Source organism: Paramormyrops kingsleyae, chromosome 8 (genome assembly GCF_048594095.1).
Source record: "Paramormyrops kingsleyae isolate MSU_618 chromosome 8, PKINGS_0.4, whole genome shotgun sequence".
NCBI lineage: Eukaryota > Metazoa > Chordata > Actinopteri > Osteoglossiformes > Mormyridae > Paramormyrops > Paramormyrops kingsleyae.
The window spans coordinates 21,793,953-21,815,833 of NC_132804.1; the positions used below are offsets into that span (position 1 = coordinate 21,793,953).

Here is a 21,881-nt window from a genome sequence, read left to right on the forward strand (position 1 = left end):
GGGGCAACCGTGCAATGCATTTATTCAGAAACACACAAGGCAATAAACAGTACATACATTTTCATCAGTATCAATTCGTACAACCAGGTATTCTGGCTCAGTTAATTTATGGCTTTTTCTTGCCTAACCGCTTCTTCTAATCTAATCTACTGGCCATACCTGTTGTTCCAGATGTTTTTGAACAAGTTGAGAGCCTCCTGAAGGCGGTTGGTCTGATTGTCTTCCCGGATGACCATGTTATAGCTGCTGCTGGCCACCACAAAAATAATGGCTGTGACATCTGTGAGGACAGAGCGGGGAGGGGTGGGGGGGGAAGAGTCCAGCCTTGCTCAACCAGCCACTCGGAACGCCATGTAAATCACAGAGAATTCAAAGGCGCCTTTTCCAAACTCCAAGGAGCATCAGATGGGGCGAGTCCTCCTCACCATTAAAACACTGGATCCACTTTCTCCGCTCATCCCTCTGGCCCCCCACGTCAAACATGCTGTGAGGAAAGATGAGAAAGAGGACAACAAACATTTGCATCCATCTCCTTCCTCACAGCTCGATTCCCAATAACCGGAAGATCACATGTAGTGTATCTGCTACGTGATGGATCCAGGAATAAAATGTTCCATCTTCCCAACTTACTGGAAATTGACTTTGTCCACCTGAAATCTTGTCTCAAAAATCCCCGAAGTCAGAACTCGGCATCTCAGCAGGTCCTGAGGGGGAATGAGTGTTTGTGTTCCGTTAATAATCCCACAGATGCACCCCCAAAACCAATCAAAACATTTTATATATATTAAGCGCTATTACATTGGGGGGGCATACAAGCACTATGGCAAATTTTTAAAACTACAGGAGTTGGGTGGCAAGTTGGGTCATTTCAAACCACCAGAGGTGGGATTCATACCTACAACCTACCTGTGTGTGGAGATCGCTGCTGGAAGGTGAATGACTATCTTGACCATTGGGGCAGTTTTATTAATAAATGCTGGCTAGATAGCTAAGGATCACAGCTATGTCACCTACCCCGCATTTATGAATAAGACTGCTCCTCGTCAAATATTTAACTGCTCCGGATCAGCATAAGAGTGATTTACATGAAAAAAAAAGCTGGGCTTTTCGGAAAGCACAATGTGCCATTACCTTCCACGAGACCCACCTCTGTTGTTGAATGTGGCAAATCACTAAAGTGCTCATTTAAGACAAGTGCCAAACAGGACACTGACCTGATCAGAGGGAGTGTAGTCGGACTGCTTCACAATGTCAATCTTGTCTAAAAAGCTGAAAGGAGAAGAGAGAGAGAGACAGTTGAATTTAAGGACGTGGGTCAGTTAGTGGGGATACAAGTTTTTCCACTTGTAGTTTCACAACTGGTCAGCAGAGGGGGCAGTTTTCTCCTCAGCAGTGCAAGGATACTAGAAGGCAGTGAGTCACCATTAGCTGCTCCAGTCAAACACTGTAGGCAGTGGAGCTCCTGTGGTAGGAGGGATTCGGGGAGGGGGGAGGGGGGTACCCTGTTAGGCCTCTGAAATTAAATCAGCCCGAGATGTGGACACAGGCACCGGATAACAGCAGTACGCCAACCACAAGTCTTACTATACAGTACGGAGTAATAATAAGAGTATAGGTAACATTGATCATACAGCTTTATGTGTTTTTTCTTTGAACTGACACACTAAGCTGTACCCTCATGATGATTACTGTATGGTGACCTGCAGCTTCTTACAGGTAACTAACTAACCGTTTCCCCATTCAAAGTTTGGAGAGCTCAGTTGCAGCAGTAGGTCCTTGATCAGGGAGACCCTCCATTTTGATTCCAGAGAGTTTGCATGTAACCTCCCTTCACCTCACCTGTAGGTCTACTGTCCCCATATTTGTTTTACAAGAGACACATCACTGTTTACCACCACCGATCCTCGTCACGTGGGGGGATTAAGGCTACCTGAAAAGCTCACATCCTATAATTCCATCATCTGCGGAGTTCACCGGCACTCACGCTGGGTGTCCCATCACCGGTGGAGCCGCGGACAAAAATCTCCATGTCAGCCCAGGTGTGATTATTGGGTGGGGGAGGCAGGGCCAGGCTGGGCCGGGGGATAGATAGCACAGGCCCGGATTAGCCAGCCTGCTACAGGAAGGACCCCGAAAGCGGCACGGGCAGCCAGACGGACGGCCGCTCCAGCGCAGCGTGCAGCTGCGGGGAGCAGGTGAAGAGGGCCTGAGGTATGTGACCCCTCTGAGATAACAAGGAATGTGGTGCAGAAGGCCGGAATGTGACGGGAAAGCAGCAGCTGCAGCGGTGGGGGAGGGGCAACGGGCGACGGGCGCGTCACGGGACACGAGCACCCAGCCCACTCCGAAAGGCATGCCCGCTGCTAAAATCCAACTACGCCGTCTCAATTATAGACGTTCCCTCTATTAATAGGCCCATTCCAATAACAGCTCACCCCGGTGGTCAAATTAAAACAGCAGAGATCTCTCTCATAGCCAGGAGGACATTTGCTGACTGGGCCTAGTCTGCAGAGCGCGCGCAGATGTTACCAACCGGGGTCTCCGTCCTAGAAGACCCATTTCACCGGCTGAATGCAGGAAGAGCTAGTCACCATGCAGAAGCTCTTATAGACGTCAAGGGGATGTGGACCTACTGGTTCTTTCTGGTGAAGGGGCAATGTCAGTGTACAGTCTGCAGAAGTTTCTTTTTATGTGGTGAAATCATGCAAAAGTCACCATATTCACCACGTCACACGACAGCCAGAATCCACCCCAACCTGTCGATGCACTGAATTAGTCAGTTACATATCAAAAGCACCTGACTGGCTGCTAGACCAATCAATGTTGACCAGCGACTGTCGGATTCACCATTACGCAAAAGCCTCATTAAGAAACAGAGGCACTGTGTGCAAAAGCCTTCACAGAAACTGCCCTGTGTCTCTCCACAGTGACTATCCGACCTCTGACCCAGTGCCTTCATTAACAGACATTATGTCTGCTATACCTGCTACAGCACTTACTTTGACCCAAAACACAGTTTAACCTAGGGCTTATATTTTATTTCTCCAAAGATTAAACAGTACGCTAATCCATGTCTCGCAGTGGGACAGACATCACAGGGCAGATGAAAAAGTCTGCGACTGCAGTTCTGTATTGAACCACCAGAGGGGCCAGTCTGTCCCACAAGCCTTCATTCCAAACGCAGCATAAAGCGGGCCTGTCTAGCTGGACTCTCTAAAGTAATTTCTTGCTACACAAAGTACATCACATGGAAAATTGTTTGCCACTGTCACCATGGATCACAAAAAAGTATACAAGGTTCAAAGTTGCTACTTGAAACTGGCTTGTGAAACTGATCTTCAAACTGCACACACTAAGAAGTATTTAGATATTTACTAAACCATGTGCAGTTAATGCTAAAGAACAGGCAGATGATTACTTGATAATTGCCTGAATTCAGATGTTCTGAAGAAAGGCCAGAATATGAGCAATGGAGACCCATCCAACAAGAGCAAAAAAAAAAAAAAGACTTTCTCTACTTCTAAACAGAGAAACGAAAGGTTCTTTTAACATTTAACAGGAGTGTAGTGCAAATTAACATAAAATAACATATCTAACAAATCATAATTACAGGAACATTCTGGGTCCCCATGAATTCAAACGAAAATGCATACACCTTGAATGTCAATTTAAGTTTTAGGAAAATGTATTTTGCATTTCCTGTTTAACCTTGAAAACGGACATCAATAAATTCAGTTGTGAAACTGGAAGTTTTAAGTGCAAGATTATTATATTGATAGGTTAAACCAGCAAAGCACTTCATGTTCTCAACCTCGCAGACAGGTCAGATGGTGGCGCTATAGCACAAACATAAATGATGCCACAACTCGGCCTGACAAAGTTCACAAGCAGCTCTATTCACCAGCTTCTGATCCCCAAGGCCACGCCTCTTTCCCCACATAGATTATTCCACCATTTTGAACCTTTACTGAAACTTTTAACACGTGACCTGCTAGTTCATTGGCCCAATCAACACTTGACTAGATACACGTACCAAGTTGAATAAAACTAGCTGAGGGTTCAAACACAACTGTTTCCAGATGCCAATCAAGTACAGAAGGCGTGGCCTTTTGCATTTTACACCTTTATATCTTGCTGGTAGAACAACAACGCAGAGAAATGCAGAACCTGCCTACAACTCTAGAGCAATCAGATTAAATCAGGCAGAAACTTGCCACCACAGTCAATAGTGTCTATTTTCATACCACACACCTGAAATAAGTGAGAAGCTGCTGCTAATTCCACTCCTGTAATCAGCCCTGTAATCATCACTTCATTCTCATCTTATCGTTGCATTTTCTCGACTCATTTTCCTTATTTTATTTTCGAGCAATGAGTCATTAATATAAATCATTTAGGCCCCCCCCCCCCCATGACCGTGTCCAGTCCACAGAGCTCTGCAGCCCTTATGTGCTGCCCAATACCTGCTTCTTACAGCAACTGAACTTATATCACCTGATCGAACCTCGTGCCACTGTCCCCGATACTGATAAACCCTGTTCCCCATCTCACTCCATTTCTGCATTCTGGACACAATTACAAGTTCACTGGTGGGAAAGAGGGAGGAGAAAGAAAGAAAAAGGAAAAAAACGGAAACGCCAGTACACCCATTTGCCGCAATAATGCTAAATAAAGGTCACGACAAGTTCAGAGATTTCTCTGGACTGCAGTGAAACTGGGCCATTCAACATTAACCCCAGAGGTAGCAGGTGAAAGCAGGCCACAAGTTCTGAGATGGTACAGAGCCACACCTGAACAGAGCACTGCTCACCGGACGACAGGCCACAGAGGGCTGCCCTGGTGACCAGGAAGGCATCTTCAGATTCCCATCCCGTGGCCTCCTGAAGGAGTCAGCCTGTGCCAAATCCTCCAGGGCGGCCAAGTCGCCCAGACAGCGGAGTAAGGAGTGTGAGAGAACAGCCCCAAAAGAACAAGGACAGCCGGCCTGCCATCTGTCTCTGTGGCAGCACATTAGAGCCGCAGAGCTGATAATGGTCTCACTATGCATTCATCTGGTTAAGGTGAAAGTATTAGGGATCTGGATTATGGGGCCTGGGGGTAGAATCGAGAGGGTATGGGGGCTGACCCAGGCCCAACAAGGGGAAAAAGAATAGGAACAGGTGACAGTGAACAAGGCCTTAATCAGGAAAGGTGAGTTCTGGCATGTTGATTTAGGGATGATTTGCCCATATTTAGCCACATTAAAAGCGCCTGGCCAGTTAGTTATATTTCAGACTCTCCTCTGGGGATTCCCCACCCTGACCCAAGAAATGAGATTCTCCTGTGCTGCCTCTCTTCTGCTCAGTGCCCTTATAGTACTGTCCAAAGGTCTTGGGCAGTCAAAGAAAATGTTTAAATGATTTTCATGCTGGTGTAAAACTATGATCTCTGTCAAAGTCTGTCAGCTTAGCCATTTCAAAACCTCTCCTAAAGTCACCCCAGTACTTGCTGCAACCGTCCAATACACCCATGCATTGTTCAACTGGACCACTACCCTCTCTCTCTGAGCTAATCAACAGCTCATTGACTTTTAAACTAATTAAATTAAGTGAGCTAGTTGTGAAATGTAACAAATGCATGGAATGGCTGGTTTAAAAAAGTTTAGTAACTGAAGCAGTGTTCTTCTAGACATCTCAAGTTATTAGTAACTGTGTTACGTTAATTTTAATTGGCATACAGTTAAATTGTGTTTGTTCTGAGCAAATATACGCTTACTACCCCGATAAGCTTTAAACATTAGATTGCCTCAGACTTTTGCAGAGTGCTGTAGGTTCGTCGAGGCCTTTGAATGCGACTCCAAATTATGACCGCGTCTCAAAAACAACCCACCGAGCTCACTGCGGGGATGGAGACGTCATCCTGGGTCAGGCCGGCCACCCAAATTCAAATTAAAATCAAATCAGATCTGGCTTGTATGATGAAGGCTATGGTAGCGTAACAGAGGGCAAGAACAGGAAGTGGGTTCACAGTCGGAAGTCCCGCCTCCATGGGCACACCACACCCCCTGCTTCCTAATGACTGTGAGGAACAAACTGCGGCTTTTCCTTCTCTTAATAAACAAAGTCTGACATTAGCTAAGATGTCTTCCAACACTGGGTACAATCACAGGGCAACATGTGATCAATCAGAGGGAACTGAAGAAGTTCAGCAAGAAATATGCTACCCCCCCCCCCTCCACAAAAAGGAATATGTTTATTTTTGGTGAATCCATTACAGCCCAATGCTTAGCGACAGCAACTCATTCACCTTAACTGCCATTAATCCACTCCCTTCTGCATGTGCACACACCTCTCTGCAAGTCAGGTCTGACACAGAAAAAGAGGGAGAGAGGGAGGGGGAGAGAGAGGGAGGGAGGGAGAGGCAGAGGGAGGGGGGAAGCAAAAGAGAGTGAGCAAGCGAGCGAAAAAGAGCAGGGCCTAAGCTCTGTCTAACATTACAGAACGGATCCAAAAATAGCTCCCTGGCGCCCTGGCCTCCAGCTTGGTTGCCATGGCGACAGAACCATGGGCGCTATAAATAGACTATCAGCTCCAAATCTTGTGTGACTGGAGTTGAGCCAGAGAGAGAGAGAGAGAGAGCAGGACTGAAGGGAGAGGGGGATGGATAGAGAAAGTAGCGCCAGACATGAGGGTACACAAAAAACAGAAAATAATGAAGGGAAAAAAAGCCAGAGAGGGAAAGACAGAGGAGAAACACTTAACCCTTTCATAGACACAAACCAAAACGACTGAACAAAACTCATTTGATGAGCGCCCTCCACATCGATGAACAGTGCACTTTCATATGCGGCCGCTGGTCACAATGCACGCCAACATCACACACACACACACACACACACACACACACACACACACACACACACACACACACACACACACACACACACACACACACACACACACACACACACACACACACACACACACAGGGCCAGCAAATAGCAGAACTGCTCCCTTTCTCTCTCCTGCACCCTCTCTCTCCTCTCTCTTTCCCACTCTCCCTCTTCCTCCTCTCTCTTGCTCCCTCTCCTCGCTCATCCCCGCCTCATTTCCAGTGAAATCTCTTCCTCTCTCTCTCCCTCTCTCTCTCACACACACACACACACACACACACACACACACACACACTCTCTCTCTCTCTCTCCCCCTCCCTCCCCATTTGATGAGTCAGTCTCAGCCATTTTCTGTCACAGCGGAGACGCGACTATGGAGAGGAGGGAGGCGAGGGTGCGAGGGGCACCCGGGGGCGGAAGCACATCAGCTGGCCGGGCATGCGCATACACGGGCGCGCATACACGGGCGCGCATACACGGGCGCGCATACACGGACGCGCATACACGGACGCGCATACACGGACGCGCAAGACGACAAATGCAGGAGTCAGGCGGTGCCATCACCCTAACCCCCAGCAGGACCCCATGCCCACACCCCAAAAGCAAGCTTTACGTGACTCTCGACAGAGCCTGATGCCTCTGGTGAACTTTCATACACAGGAAAATTTGGGGGCGGCTAATTTACATTACATTTATTTGTCACACATTTTTATCCAAAGCAACATTTGAGATGGTATGGTCACCATGGTGATGTCACTCTGCCGACCCTGGGATTCAAACCAGTGACCTTCTAATCACAGACACAGACCCTAGCCCACAAGCCCACTCCTCCATTGCCCTCTTTAAAAAGGTTTCCTGCTCCACATGACTAAAATCACACACAAAAACCCAGCATAACGTGCTACATGAGCAAATAAGCTGTATGCATTTTATAGGTCTTTAAAAGGTATGTCCACTTGCTTCCAAGAGGCATCACAAAAACGCAAATTTTAAATCACCGGTTGCTAAGAGCAGAATGAAAAACTAATCAGGGTTGCCAAGCCTCGCGCATCTCGTGCTTTCAGACTCTCACGCAAGAAATGTTATGGCAAATCTATATTATTCCATTACCAACCTAAAATTGGCTACATCAAAAGCAGCAAACCGTGCAGACTATTTACAACGTAATATAATGGTCACATTCATGTAAATGCATGGACATGTGTGTGCAGACTCGTCCCAAACTGAAAACCTCACTCCAGCCAGCTGACCAAGGTTGGTAACCCTGACTTACGGTTAGATAATCATTTTAAAAACAGGATTAGATAGCTGATCTCTCAGGTCCAGGGAGCACTCCACACTAACCAGAATACCTCCAACACACGCCACACACTTAAAGCCCATAAAATGCAGCTTAATACCAACCATTTAACGGCGCCATCTTGGACAGCACGTGTGCTGTTACACAGGTCAACCAGAACCCGGAGAAACCTTTCTATGATTCAAGGAAAAATTATATTTTTTGCAAGGTGTTTTCACGAAATGACTGGGAACTGTCACGAAGCACTGTGAACTAATATTATATCCAGAGGAGTTTCAAAATGGAAAACCAGTGGGCTGATAGATTGCATTTTTTTGGAGTCCTTAGTTGTTCAGAATCACTTATTTTTTTTATCACTTTGCTTTCTTTTGTTGATAATTACTGTGTCGACAGATTGTGAAGCTTGAAAAGGGAGTTAAAAGCTTCTCTAGCTTTATTACACGATGACCATCTGCCTCTGAAAAACTCCAGTGGCCCAGGAATCTCTCAGTACCTCCGGTTACGTTAATAACAACCACCTTTTTGCCGGGTTAGCTGCCTGTTGAGGCACTGTGCTACAACGACAAGCCACTGACCATGCATCTTTAAATTAAAGCCAGTCACAAGCAGCTGCACCAAAGGTTAATTTCAATAATTCTCATTCAAAATGTGATGTCACTGTAGAACCATATTCCATATTTAAAACGGGTCCTGATCACAGATTGGCTAATAATGAAACATTGTTATAAGATGCCGCCACCATAGAGAGGGAAACAAAAAATAGTGTGTGTGTGTGTGTTTCTGCCGCTGCTCGCCCCAACTCTCACCCGTAAAGCGTGAGCCACCACCAGCACCTCACCCTACTGTGGCCCAGTGAGACACGCGGGCGCGACAGACATATGACATCATGATCATGTGGATGGGCCAAACACATCGTCTCTGTAAACAAGAAGCGTTACACCGAAAGGAACAACTGAAACAAGAAAAAAAAAATGTCTGAACATCCTCCCAGGCCAGGCCACATATAGGCCTATGTGCTCTGACCTATAAAGGATGGATATTTTTTATATTATATATATATATATATATATATATATATATATATATATCCATCCTTTATAGGTCAGAGCACATCTCCACATATATATAAAAACACATACTATCATATGCCATTAACGACTGGCAGCAAGGGTCCAAACCAGATATAAAAGACTGCGATCAAAGTGATTTCTTCACCATATGCAAAAAAATCTGAAATCACAGCTGGTCTGTGGGGCACTGGGCCCGGTGTCAGGAATGTCGCCTTAACGCAGCACAAAAGCTGGCCTTTGTCTCACTGACATTCTTAAAATAATCCCTTAAGTATTTCCTTATTTAGCCTGGTTGCTATTATTTTAGCACCGCTGCTGGCCGTCGCCATGGCTTCTACAGCAGTGATTCCTTCTCCACGGCGGCGTGCTGTCAGGGGGGATAAAAATAGACCCACCGGCGGAATTTACCTGCCGAATTTACTATTTCGATGAGTTTGGTGATAAATGATTGAGGTATTACTCAGAGTTGGCTTAAGGAAAATAACAGGCTATGAAAACTAAGTGGAAAGAAGAATAGAGTCTCAAGGATCAGCACTGAGAAACATCACACCATGAAAGTGTGCACTTCTCCATCAGTCACTAGTGTCCGGTGCATCTTCTCACATTCAGGACTGCCCTGTAAACGTAACGCACCCAACCTCTCCCAAGGATGGACCAAGCTTTGTTCTAGAGGCACGCAAATGATCAGTTGGATGTGTCAGCTTTTGATAGCACGCTTTTCTCAGTAATTCTGGGTAATAAAAACTTCTACTCCACCCTAAGTAGGCTTGATAATTAACAAGCCGCATATTCCAAAATGTTTTGCCAATGTCCACAAAAATGACAGTGTGTGGAGTTGGTACGTTCTTCCTGTTTTGGGGGGCTTCCTTGGGGCATTCTGGGATCACCTCACAGTCCAAAAGCACGAGGGGATCAGACAGAAGTCACTCAAGTGCTGCAGTCGTCAGTTAAAGCAACGACCAAACATCCCCAGACTCATTTGCCCTTCCTCCCCCTCACAGTCGCCAATATAGCAGTGAGGACACCAACAACAACACAGGCAATTCCTGTCTACAGCGGCAACCTTAGTTCAACCAAAGCACATACACAAACTCTGTGTAAAGCTACACTGGGGTAAGGGGGCTATCCCATTCTTATTTTATTTTTTTTTAAAAAGGGAGGGGGGAGTATTGGCGGTTATTTCAGACTTCCAAAGTCCTGCAACCAGTAAACGGAGACGGGACCAACACTACAGAGACTCCAAATGCAAATCCACTGACAAGCAGGTCAGGGCAAGCAGCACTGCCGAGCCAAGCATGAGAGTCATGTGACAGGAAGCACGCAAATTAATCGCTAACTAACCTCCGAGTGCAGGATTATATCCACTGCGCACCAGGTTTATCAATGCATTGCCCAGCAAAGCGTGTGCTTTCAATGTCCAGACGAGGGTGAGAGGATGAAAGCAGCCCTTTGTTCTTCAGCAGAAGAAGAGGCCCTTTCTCTGCCGCTTCAATTCCCTCCAAGGGAGAAAGACGGCCACCTTTGCTATGCCTCAGTCTCTCTCTATCAGTATCTCTCCTCCTGCAGCCATCCTGGGCTATAAATAGCCTTCCCTTTTGCTTTTGGCCTCCTCCGTTTACATAAGCACACTGCATGGGGGGGGGGGGACTTCCGGTCTGGCTGGGCTCAGCACAAGGCACGACAGGGAGCACCGGCCATGCAAGCGCAGGTAACCCAGAAGGGAAAGGCAGGCTGGGCTGCAGCGGGGCGCAGGAGCACAACGCCGGCGCTCGCCTGACGCCACTGCGCGACACTAATGACTTCTCTTGAGCACCCGTGTCATGTGACTAGGGCCCTGCTTCGAAATGGGGGCGGGAGCCAGAGAGAGAGAGAGATTGGCAGGAGGATAAGGTAGGAGAGAAAACGGGGCCTGTATAAAGGAACTGAAGAGGAGGAGATGGCATTATGCCTTCTGCTGTGGAAAAACCAGATGGGAACTGCCAGACAGTGGCATTGCCCAGACAGACAGACAGACAGACAAAGACTATCCAGCTTGACTGTCACTTACACAGCTATACAAACCAATTAAAATGCAACTTAGACAAAATGACAAAGTGATCCTTTATTTGCCATTTGTACACATACAAGTACAAGTACATCAGATTGCTTCTCGCTGCCTACCCCATCTTGATCTCCTTGAGACACAGAGACACCCATGGAGGTGAGAGCAAGCTTGGCGGAGGGGGGGGGGGTCACAGTGCAGGGTCAGCCAGTGTGCAGTGCCCCTAGAGCTGGGGGTTAAGGGCATTGCTCAAGAACCTACGGACATGTGACTACTCTGCTGAGGTTGGGGTCTGATCACAGGCACAGAGGCGTGGTTCACTGAGCCACGTTCCTACTCATGGATGCAACAGGCTTTCCAGAATCTCATGATGGCCCAGGGTGGCAAACGTCACAAAAGGCTAAACAAAAACGGGGTTCCCGTGAGGTTATACGGCCCGGAATGGGTACTCACTACTGTGCGCAGTCTATCAGCTGGTACTCGTTTGACCTCTCGAAGCAGGCTCGCACCCCCTCGTCCTGCCACAGGCACTTCGTATGCTCGTAGAACTCCTGTGGAATAGAGGGGGGGGGGGGGGCGGGGGAGGAGGGTTAACAGGTGAGACTGATAGCGACTTACACGACTCCTTACGTGCATGCAAACTAACACACAGTACTCCCAGGAGACCCTGCTCAACCCAAAGAGCACGACATCACCAGAGTCATCCGCTGGGTCCCTCAGTGGAGCCCAGCATGGAAGGTTACAGGACGTTCTGGGGCCAGAGGAGCAACGATTCCAGGATTTTCCAAAAAAAAAAAAAAAAAAAACGGCACACGGCAGAGCCACTCTGCACGCCGTGCACTCAGCCTTACAGACACCATATATCTGAACGTATAAACATCTCAGCCGGCAGACCGAGCTGCATTAAGAATGGCATCCTAACTTAAATCCTCCATCCCATCTCTTCTGCTCCAGAAAGCTTCACCCCTCCCAAAGAGAGCAGTCATCGAGTGTCACATCAACAGAGAGTTTCTTTATAATCAGTCACATGCACACGGCAGAGGGGTGGTGGGGGGGGGCTCCTTATTACATTACTAGGCCCGCCTACGGTCCTCTTTGCGGCCGCTGAATGCTGTATTGTTTCTCCGTGTCCATAGGCCTTCCTGCATGGCAGTATGTCTTACTTTCTCTCTTTTGTAACCGAACATGACCAGATTGAGAGCAGAAAAGGCAGCTCTGGACATGCTACACAGCTAAGCTAGCTTAAAACAAAGCATCAACCGAAAAAACCCAAAATTACAAGTTGTGTGTGCGTGTGTGTGCGCGTGTGGTGTATAAAACCAAAAGATACTTAAATTTCCCAGAAACCTGGAAAACGACTCATCTGTGATCTGATCAACACCCGATGTCCATTTCACTGTGTCGAAGGTCCGTTTAATGTTTTCCGCATTGGACTCCGAGGCTTTAAAAATCCAGGTCTAGAGCTCAGTCAGATCTTGGTCAAAAACATTAATTAAAATGGAAAACTACTAAGGATGAGCATATCTGTAAGTCACCATCTGCTAAACCAATATGAGTCAAGGCTGTGCCTGAGAGGTCATGGATGGGTGCGTGTCTGTGGGGCTGGATGTTCAAGTGAGAGTTGCATATAAGCATGGGTGACCATCAGGACACAATGAAGATGTGAGGAGATGGGGAGGGTAGGGAGATGATGTAGAGGAGATGATGTAGAGGAGATGATGTAGAGGGTAGGGAGACTATGCACAACAACCTGGATATACAAGGCAGGGTGCAGGGACCTTAAGAAATCGCTCGGTGAATTTGTGCAATAATTAGATGCAGGCCCCCAACGCTCAGAGCCCCCAGTCCCTTTCTAGACTTACAGAATTGTCATGTTAGTTCAGAACACAAGTAAATGAAGCCAAATGAACAATAGAAGATTGTTTTCACAAAAAGAATAAATAAGCACCCAAAACATTTCTGGCAATGTTCTGGCCCACTGAAATCCTGATGTGCGCGGCCAAGCGGAACCGACAGCGGCCGGACAACCCACGGAACCAGGGGGCTGACAGAGGCCTCTCTTCTCCTACAAGGATATATTTAGAGGGGGCCGAGAGAGAAGAAATCAAGACGATAAGGACCATGAACAGGCTGCTGTGGGCATTCAACGGAGAGACGGGCAGCATTGTGCAGCCCGCAGAATCCTGGAGGTGAATACACTTCAATTTCCCAGAAACCAAAACGACTCATCTGTGCGCTGATCAACATCCGCTGTCCATTTCACTGTGTCGAGGGTCTGTTTGATGTCGGTCTAGTGCTCCAATGGGGCTCAGAGCCACGGCGGGAGAATCAGGCCCGGCCAGTGCTGATCAGACAGGGAATTCTCGGGGTTTCGAGCAGCGCAAACAGAGCTGGAGGAGCAACCCGCTGCTGCCGAGGGAACCGTAGCAGGTAGCGTGTGGCCCCATGCGAGCCTGTGTGACACTCCCCCCACCAGCCGCGAAGCCGCTCTCCACACGTCCTCACCCTCCCACACGCACGCCGGCATCTCAGTGGACCAGTCAAACTGGTTCCCAGTGGGGGGGGGGGGGCATCCACTTCATTCAGGCACAGCTTCCGCTGTCACAGCCCACACCCTCGCCACAAACACCACTGCGAATCAAACGCCGATCTGGAAAGTTCCGTGGTAGCCATGTGCCCACGGCTCTGAACAGTGTTAAGCGTGTCTGTAGTCACTGGGAATTAATCAGCAACCAGGTAAAGTAACCATAAATTTCTTTTGCAGAGAAGTTACTTAGGAAGTCAAAACTAGTTTAAAAACTAACTAGCGCTCAGGGCCCACCCCCTCCCCTCTACACCACCCCCCCACAGCTATGCTGAGACAGAGCACAGGCCCCACAGGCCCCAGAGTGCTGCAATTCCCAGCACCATGTGAAAGCATCCTCAGAGGGGCCAGTTTAAGGGTCATTAGCACACAATTGGGCTTAATGAGTCACACAGCGCAGAAGCGTGTGACTCTCAGGTGAGACGCTCATCCATTCAATTACCCCCCAGAAGGCACGGTGTACCTGCTAATTACTGCAGCAGAGCCCAGGCCACTAAAGATCTTCACCTGCTTTCTATGGTCTTACTGGGAAGAAGAGGGGGTGCTTTTCAGTCTTGATTGCAGAAAAGTACAAAGTTCATCGGGGGAGGGGGGGTATTAGGGAATTCAACCTCTTTACCTGGGTTTATTTTACGAAACACTCAAAATAGAATCATGCATTGGTTTGTTCAGATTCCAGCCCCAGTGAGTTTCCTAAAATTTCTCACAAGGTGGCAGATTTATAAACTGAAAAGTGCTCTGCAGCTAACTGGAGCCCCGTTAGTGCAAGGAGCCCATAGCACCCGAGGCGGGGGGCGGGGGGCTGTGCCACATGCATCCCTGAAGCAGTGTGAAGGGAAATGAATCTCGAAAACAGGAAGAGACCCACCCCTGCTCCCCCAAACCTTTCACCCTCCATTCACCCTATTTACAGGAGGGCCTCCTCCTAGCTAAACCAGGGGCAGTGTCAGGAAGGACATCCCGCTGGAAGGCGGCAGGCCGCGGCTACGTGGAGCTCGCGTCTCGGCCAGACGCTGCGGCCGTCTGCTCCACCTCAACCCATTGGTGTGCGTGTGCATGGGTGCATGGGTGCATGGGTGCATGGGTGCGTGATGGCAGTCACACTCACAGAGGGAAACTCAAAGTCCTTCTGATTCGCTAAGTTGAGGATGTACTCGATCCGAAACTGGTTCTCCTGACAGGCGAGCTGGACTGGCGGCGCCAGAGTGTTCATGGCGGCCACAATGGTCTGGGAGGGTGACATGGAACGCGGGTTTAAACGTGAGACGCACACATTAACAAGGCAACACTTCGAGTACAAGAACATGTTCTTAAACACGTTTAAAGGCAAATTACGCTGACAAAAGGCCTCATTTACATTCCCCCAGTACAGACTCTCGTTAAACTTCCAGCTCTAATTAGATCCAAAGTACTAATTACTACTATTACTATCATTACACAGATGTAAAAATCGCAAACTTGTGATGAAGTCGGAGAATAAAATTACCGGCTAGTTTAAGTTCCTCACAGGCCCCATGAACAGTTATGAAGCAGTCTTATTTCAGTAGATCTAACCGGAGAAATTGTAAAAGCACAAACTTACCTCTATAGCTTCTTTAATGTTATTTTTAATATCCTGAATTTTCTGTTTTTTCTCTCTGTAAGGCAAAAAGAAAAAAATTGAACTCAAAAACAGTATAAACCAAATAACAGGTAAAACAGGAGATAATTAAAGCATCTTTATTAATGTAGGGGATTTTTTTTTTTTTACTGGTCATTTGGCTCATTGCTCCAATCAGAGCCTGAAGATGAGGAGGGCTTTCAGCCAGAGAAACAGGGAGCCAATGAACAGTCGCTGGCGCATCCACCCCTGGCTACATCAGACAGGCCACAAAGCTGCAAGACATCCTTCCCAGCCTGCTTCTGACCCCCAGCATGTCACATGACCGTCGGATATCCAGCGAAAAGGTCTGCTTGGCAACGGCGCCCCTGTCGTGACACAGGGAACACGCTTCCCTAAAAACCTCGCCTGAATAAGACATAAAAACTAGCAGGTCCTACCGCTCATATACATTTTAGGTTTGCTGGATGCTGTAACTCACATCACACTCAGTTCCCAGTTTATAACTGGGCTGTTACGTGCCTGACACCAAACAACACACCAACCATAAAAGGTCACTAATCGTGCCAAAATCTATTAACTGTGGGAGATTAGAAAATCACTTTATTTTTTTGCAGGATTTCATGGCCCCCTTAGGCCCTGGATCTCACAAGGTACAAGAGTGATAAAAAGGAACATTGAACGTTTAAAGTAAGCTTTTGTATTACTCATGAATGTGAATGCTATTCACCAGCAGACAAAGGCTGGTCCGTGGACATGCAGGACGAAACTGGCAGGCACATGGTATCTGGAACAGGATCAAATGGGGCAGACATGCAGCCCAGCCTCAGAGGCGCCGGCTTGATGCACACGCCACCTTAACTGATTAACATATTTTCCAGAAAGCCACACCCCCCAAAATAGCACGTTGGAATGGATACAAAAATCACTCCCCTCCATACATTCCCTGCCTCTCCTCACATCACTCTTCCATCACCCCACATCTTAATGATCTAAAATAAACCGAAGACCACGTTAAAAAGGCAAACCAGAACATCAAAATAAAACTGCACACAAAGTTTCCCTGGATCATAATATCCATGAGGGGGAAAAAAGTACCATTATAAAACTTGGAAATTCATTTAATTGGAAGACCTCAAATGCTGAAAAAAATCAAGCTCCAGCAAACTGCAAAATTCAACAAAAAGCCAAACTCGTATCTTCTCATATGTTCTCATATATTTAATTGCCCAGTTCTCTCTGTACCTTCCTACTTCTGCCGTTTCCACAGCAGATCTGCAGACAGAAGAGCCAAACCCCTGGAAGACAGGGGGCAACTCTGCAAGAAACAAGATTTTTCACATTTATGGTGGCCTAGATACACAACATAAGAAATCCTTTTATGTGAGACACCACAATTCAAAGAGCCCTAACAAGACAGTACAGACAAACTTCTGATATAAAATATTGCATTAAGCTTGACCCAAACAAAGGCAGCTAGATGGGATCATATCGTATACTTCCTTAGTAGTAGTTTGGGCAGCACATACTATCATGGTTGAGAACACTGATGCAAATTTTACTGTTCTGCATCCCAGGAATGGCCCTTGCAGACGGTACTTAACTGGCCTAGTGTCCAAGTCGTGTTGGATACCAACATCAACTAAACAACAGAACGTCAACACAGCTCCCTCATTAGTGCCACACTTTGTTAATGCTTCCACTACACTAATATTTATGCACAGTCTGAAAGGAGTCTCAGTGCTGCTAGCAGATAGCATTTCAACCATCTCAAGAACCTGCAGTCTCGTCTAGACACATATGGATCTCATGCACCCTCAAACAGGTGCTGTTTTAAGGTGGAAGTTTATTGAAAAGCTATAAAAAAAATCAAGGTCTTCTTTTTTTTGGCGATTTTGAGGATGACCTTCTTTGGTAAGTTTTTAGGCCCAAAACCCAGAACTCGCACATTGACCAAATGGCGCATTTCGTATTGATTCTATAAATGACAATTTTTATGTTTCAGGGGGTGTTTCACACACTCATCACTGGGGATGTTAGAACGGTGACACTATGCCATATGCCTGGGTTTTAAAACAAAGAAACAAATGATGAATTATTAAATTAGACACTACAAAATACAGCTTATTTGCCCAGAAAAATATTTCATAAAACTGGGAACACAACCTAGAATCTCTGCTTCAGCCATAACTCAGAGAAAATTCAGCAGCAGATTTGTGGAGAGCATTTTTTTGTTCCTATAAATGTCACAAAAGGGCACACAGAGAATTAGGACCACGGGAGGGATAACCACAAAATGCACTGGGGGCAGAAGACTTCCCTTTGCAACACCTGCAGTTAGATCCGTCCTCCGCTTCTGCAAACGGGCATGAAGATCCTTATCTTTCATTGACCTCTTCCTTTGAGCGTGAAGGCACACCATATGCTAATGTTATGCTCCTTAAAATATACTTGTATGCAAACTGACCCAGGACATTTGCCCAGGAGATTCAGGAAACTCTCACCCTGCTTGGGGGGGGATTTGTGGCATAAACTTCACCTTCAAAGGAAACATCTACCTAGACAAGCACAACATTGTAATGTCACCATTCATAGCCAGAATGACATTTAGACATGTTTAAAGCCAACACTTAATTCTTCCTCTGTCACAGATGAGAGAAAAAAAGCACTTTCAGGAAAACAGCAGCGTGACTATAGTATTCTTGTGCCTCAATTGTTTTGGACTAAAGTGTGCACTTAAGTGTGCAGCCAATATTGTGCATTTTTACAGTCTAAAACAAAACCTACATTGCTTAAAAATCATTTGACTGATTAACAGGACACTCAAGCCAAAGGCCTGTTCAGAGTGACCATGATTGCAAAAGGCCAGTATCTTCACAGCTAACAGTTGAGACTAATTCGGTAATCTGCTGTTAAATTAGGACAGCTGGAATGGCAATCCAAATATATGTATTAATAGAATCATTTTCATGAAATGAAAGTAAATTCCTGGATTTCAAAAACGCATGCAAAATGGATGAAACGGCACATAAATGGAAGATGCATGGGCGAGAAAAGTCAAACACACAGTGATGGCACTATTCTAACCTTCCCTTTTTTGTTCAGAGCAGAAGTGATGGTTGTCATTCACAAGTCCAAGAAAACATGTTACATGCAAAATATTTTGCTCCACTACCTGTAAAATCACTAGTTTACTGATGACACAAAGAAAAGCAGCCCCAATACGCAACCCTGAGGTACCCCATTCATTACAACAGAGGAATGTAGGCTTCATATTTATATTCTGATTTGGGCAGTTTAAAATCAGCCAATCTATTTAATAAAATTATGTAGCTTCAAATGGGACTTAATTTTCATAAAGCAAACTATTATTAAATTAATCTATATATTCCTCTATAAAACTGTGTTTCTTGACCAATGGTGTCTAAAAACCTCATAAACCCATTGCAATTTACATTATTTAAACACTGGATTATTTGCTTGTTAACTTTCCAACAAGCCATAAATCTTGTTTCTACACCAAACAATCACAGAGAGGAAAAGAATTAACCTGAAGAGGAGGTGGGGCTCAATCTTCTAATGTGATGAGCCTTGAAGGGTAACATCAAGAAAAAACAACATTTTGGGACAGAACAAATGAGGAGAAAGACCAACCACGCCAGAAGAAACTGACATAAAGGGAGCGCAAATCTCTACTCATGAACATCCTGTTCATTGATAGTCTTGCATATTTTCCACACATAAATAAAAAACAAAAGTGCCATGGTAAGAATGCATCTAACATGTAAGACACTGGCGTTCTTCGCCCTTGGGTTATGAGAACAACAAGCCCAGGAACAAACTGGAATGTACGACCTTCTTTGGAGATAAAACCTTTCCACAATTTATATTTGTTATATATTAAAAACATATTAAAACCATGTTCTTATGTTCTTATGTGTGTATATATATATGGCTTTAGATCACTATAGATGCTGGCGATTCAAATTGTGTCATAAGCCGCAAACTAGTCCAACTGCATTTCACTCAACCTCTGCTACACACGGGAGAAAGGGGGAAAGCTTAGATACAACTGCAGGGGAATAAAACACACACACACACACACACACACACACACACACACACACACACACATATCCTTTACATTAAACATGTATTCGCCCCGACTTACTTTTGAGTCCTTGACAACCGTCCCAAAGATTAAAATAAAACGAGTACAAAAACAGTAGATTGCATATGTTTAACATTTTAAAAAATGGGTTCAATAATTTTTTTTTTTTAACACCAGCATAACCATAGGTCCTCATGTGGACTGCCACAAAGTTCTGTTGGCACCTTATCCGCATCCTCTCATCACAGAGCTATTTAATTGCAGAAAAACGATGAAAAAACCCACACGGCACAAAGAGAGGTGTGCTTTCCTGTTCCCATTTATTTAATCAGAAGACATCAAAAAAATCCAACCCATCTGCCAACAGGGAGAGAGACCAAACACACCATTGTGGGAAGAAAACAGAGAACGACAGAAAAGACAATAACGACACCACCACTGACGATGCAAGAGACTCTGCTCTTCCTTTCTGTCCTACCATGGAGACAAGGGGAGGTTGCCAGTCAAATCCCTCCCCTGCCACTACAGATCTATAACACTACAGATCTATAACACTACAGATCGCCTCTCACGTCAAATGGCAGTCACACCTGCAGGGTACCCCAAACACGCTCCAAATTAAATTTTGCTTAACATGAATGGTGTTAGCAAAATGGGCAAATGCAGCTCAGCTATGCCCAATTAAATAGCATGGTCTTCCTTCTACAGCTACTTCACAAGGCCAGGCTTACATTCAAACTAAAGAATCTCGGAATAGCAAGTTTTCATAAGTCATAAAATGCCAAAATGGACATGGAACCAAATCGAAGAAGGGTTATCTACTAAAAATCCAAATACTATTTATGGAGAGTCTACTGCTGCAAGACAGAATAAAAAAATTTAAAAAAACACGTGAAACCAATTAACCTGACGTGACTGTATGGAAAGAGCGGCCAATCACCTTCCCCGGCTTATAGTGGACTGTCTGCAGCCATAGTGGCTATTTCTACCTTTACTTGCTGCAGCCCTTTTCTTAGTGCCTTCAATTCCCTCTCAGAGATGCTAAAAAAAAGTCACACACATTGCAGCAGCCACACAGCTAGCAGGAAAGCCAGCAACATTTTGTGACATTTTTATTGGCCATTCATGAGCGCTGGGCACTGCCCATAATTCCCTATGACTCAATGGATTGGTTGGTCAGCACAGCTTGTCAGCACTTGCTTTCAGCCTCATCTTTTCAGCCCCAACTTTTCAGCCAATGACAGCGAGCAGGTGATCTGTGTCGGTACATCCTGTGGCAGGCAACTTTCTGAATGAGCATGTACACACGGCGCCGCTCTCATAGGAGTCACAGAGGGTCAGGATACGAGCCTCTGAAATTGGACACACTTGAAAACCATGGTCTCCATTTTCAGAGTCATCTCCGATTTGTTACTAGGTCAAAAATAAATAATAAAAAAAACACATACAGGACCTTTATAGTACAAGTCACCAGCTAAACTAAGTTTAGGTTCAAGTCTAAAAAGGTCCCAGTCTCTAATTTCTATGGCTAAATAAAACCACGGTAACATGAATAAACATGTATTGGCATGACATGACGCTTCTAGTATGAATCAGATGGAGGGAAAAAGGAGATAATCGAATGAAAGACAAAAGAAAGGAAAAAAAAATAAGGCACAGAAAGCCTGCAAGAATAATCGCAAGGGGGAACAAGTTTGATGGATACTCTGATTGCAGCACTGATGTGGAAGTAGGAAGATAGAAAATACTGGACAAATCACATGACGGCAGGAGTTGTAGAGAGGAGGGGGGCACTTACTCTGGGTTGAAGCCGTTGACATGCAGGATCCGCATCTGCTTCACTATAGTGCTCTTTCCCGACTCTCCAGCCCCTGTGAACAAAACCGGGGTGGAGGTTACTGGTGTGATCACAGGAAGGACAGTTCTTAATGTCTGGAAAGATTCATCCCATGTCTTTCATAAACCAAAGAAACAACACGCATTCACGGGCCTTAATTAACATTAATGCAGAACCAAAATTTAGTAAAACAAAAAGGCAATCATCTGACAGCTTGTCATGGAGACAAATATTTAAAAAAAAAACACGTTTTGTCTCATTTTTTCACAACACCTGATGGAGACTACAAACATCCATCCTACAGCCCCAACGCTTTCCTGCAAACATAGAATGGCATCAGTATGCATGTGATTCTGGCAGCAGGCAGGAATTTGGTTATAAGTAACCTATAACCATACAACCAGTGGTTTTACCAGGCTGTGAAATACAGAGGCGTGGTTAGGTGTTGCTGGCTTGTTAGCACAGCT

The 21,881-nt window shown here is 45.8% G+C and overlaps 1 protein-coding gene across 2 annotated transcripts in view; it reads right to left on the minus strand.

The window, feature by feature from the left end:
• The window catches only part of gnas (GNAS complex locus), a 44,527-nt gene that overhangs the window by 1,734 nt on the left and 20,912 nt on the right, over positions 1-21,881 (minus strand). For both annotated transcript variants that reach the window (XM_023795429.2, XM_023795430.2), the window contains exons 2-9: positions 21,376-21,448; positions 15,449-15,503; positions 14,975-15,094; positions 11,736-11,833; positions 1,215-1,269; positions 631-704; positions 426-484; positions 160-280 (exon numbers count right to left, since the gene is read on the minus strand). In XM_023795429.2, the coding sequence (XP_023651197.1) occupies positions 160-280; positions 426-484; positions 631-704; positions 1,215-1,269; positions 11,736-11,833; positions 14,975-15,094; positions 15,449-15,503; positions 21,376-21,448 (655 nt within the window). The remainder of the gene's footprint in view (positions 1-159; positions 281-425; positions 485-630; positions 705-1,214; positions 1,270-11,735; positions 11,834-14,974; positions 15,095-15,448; positions 15,504-21,375; positions 21,449-21,881) is intronic.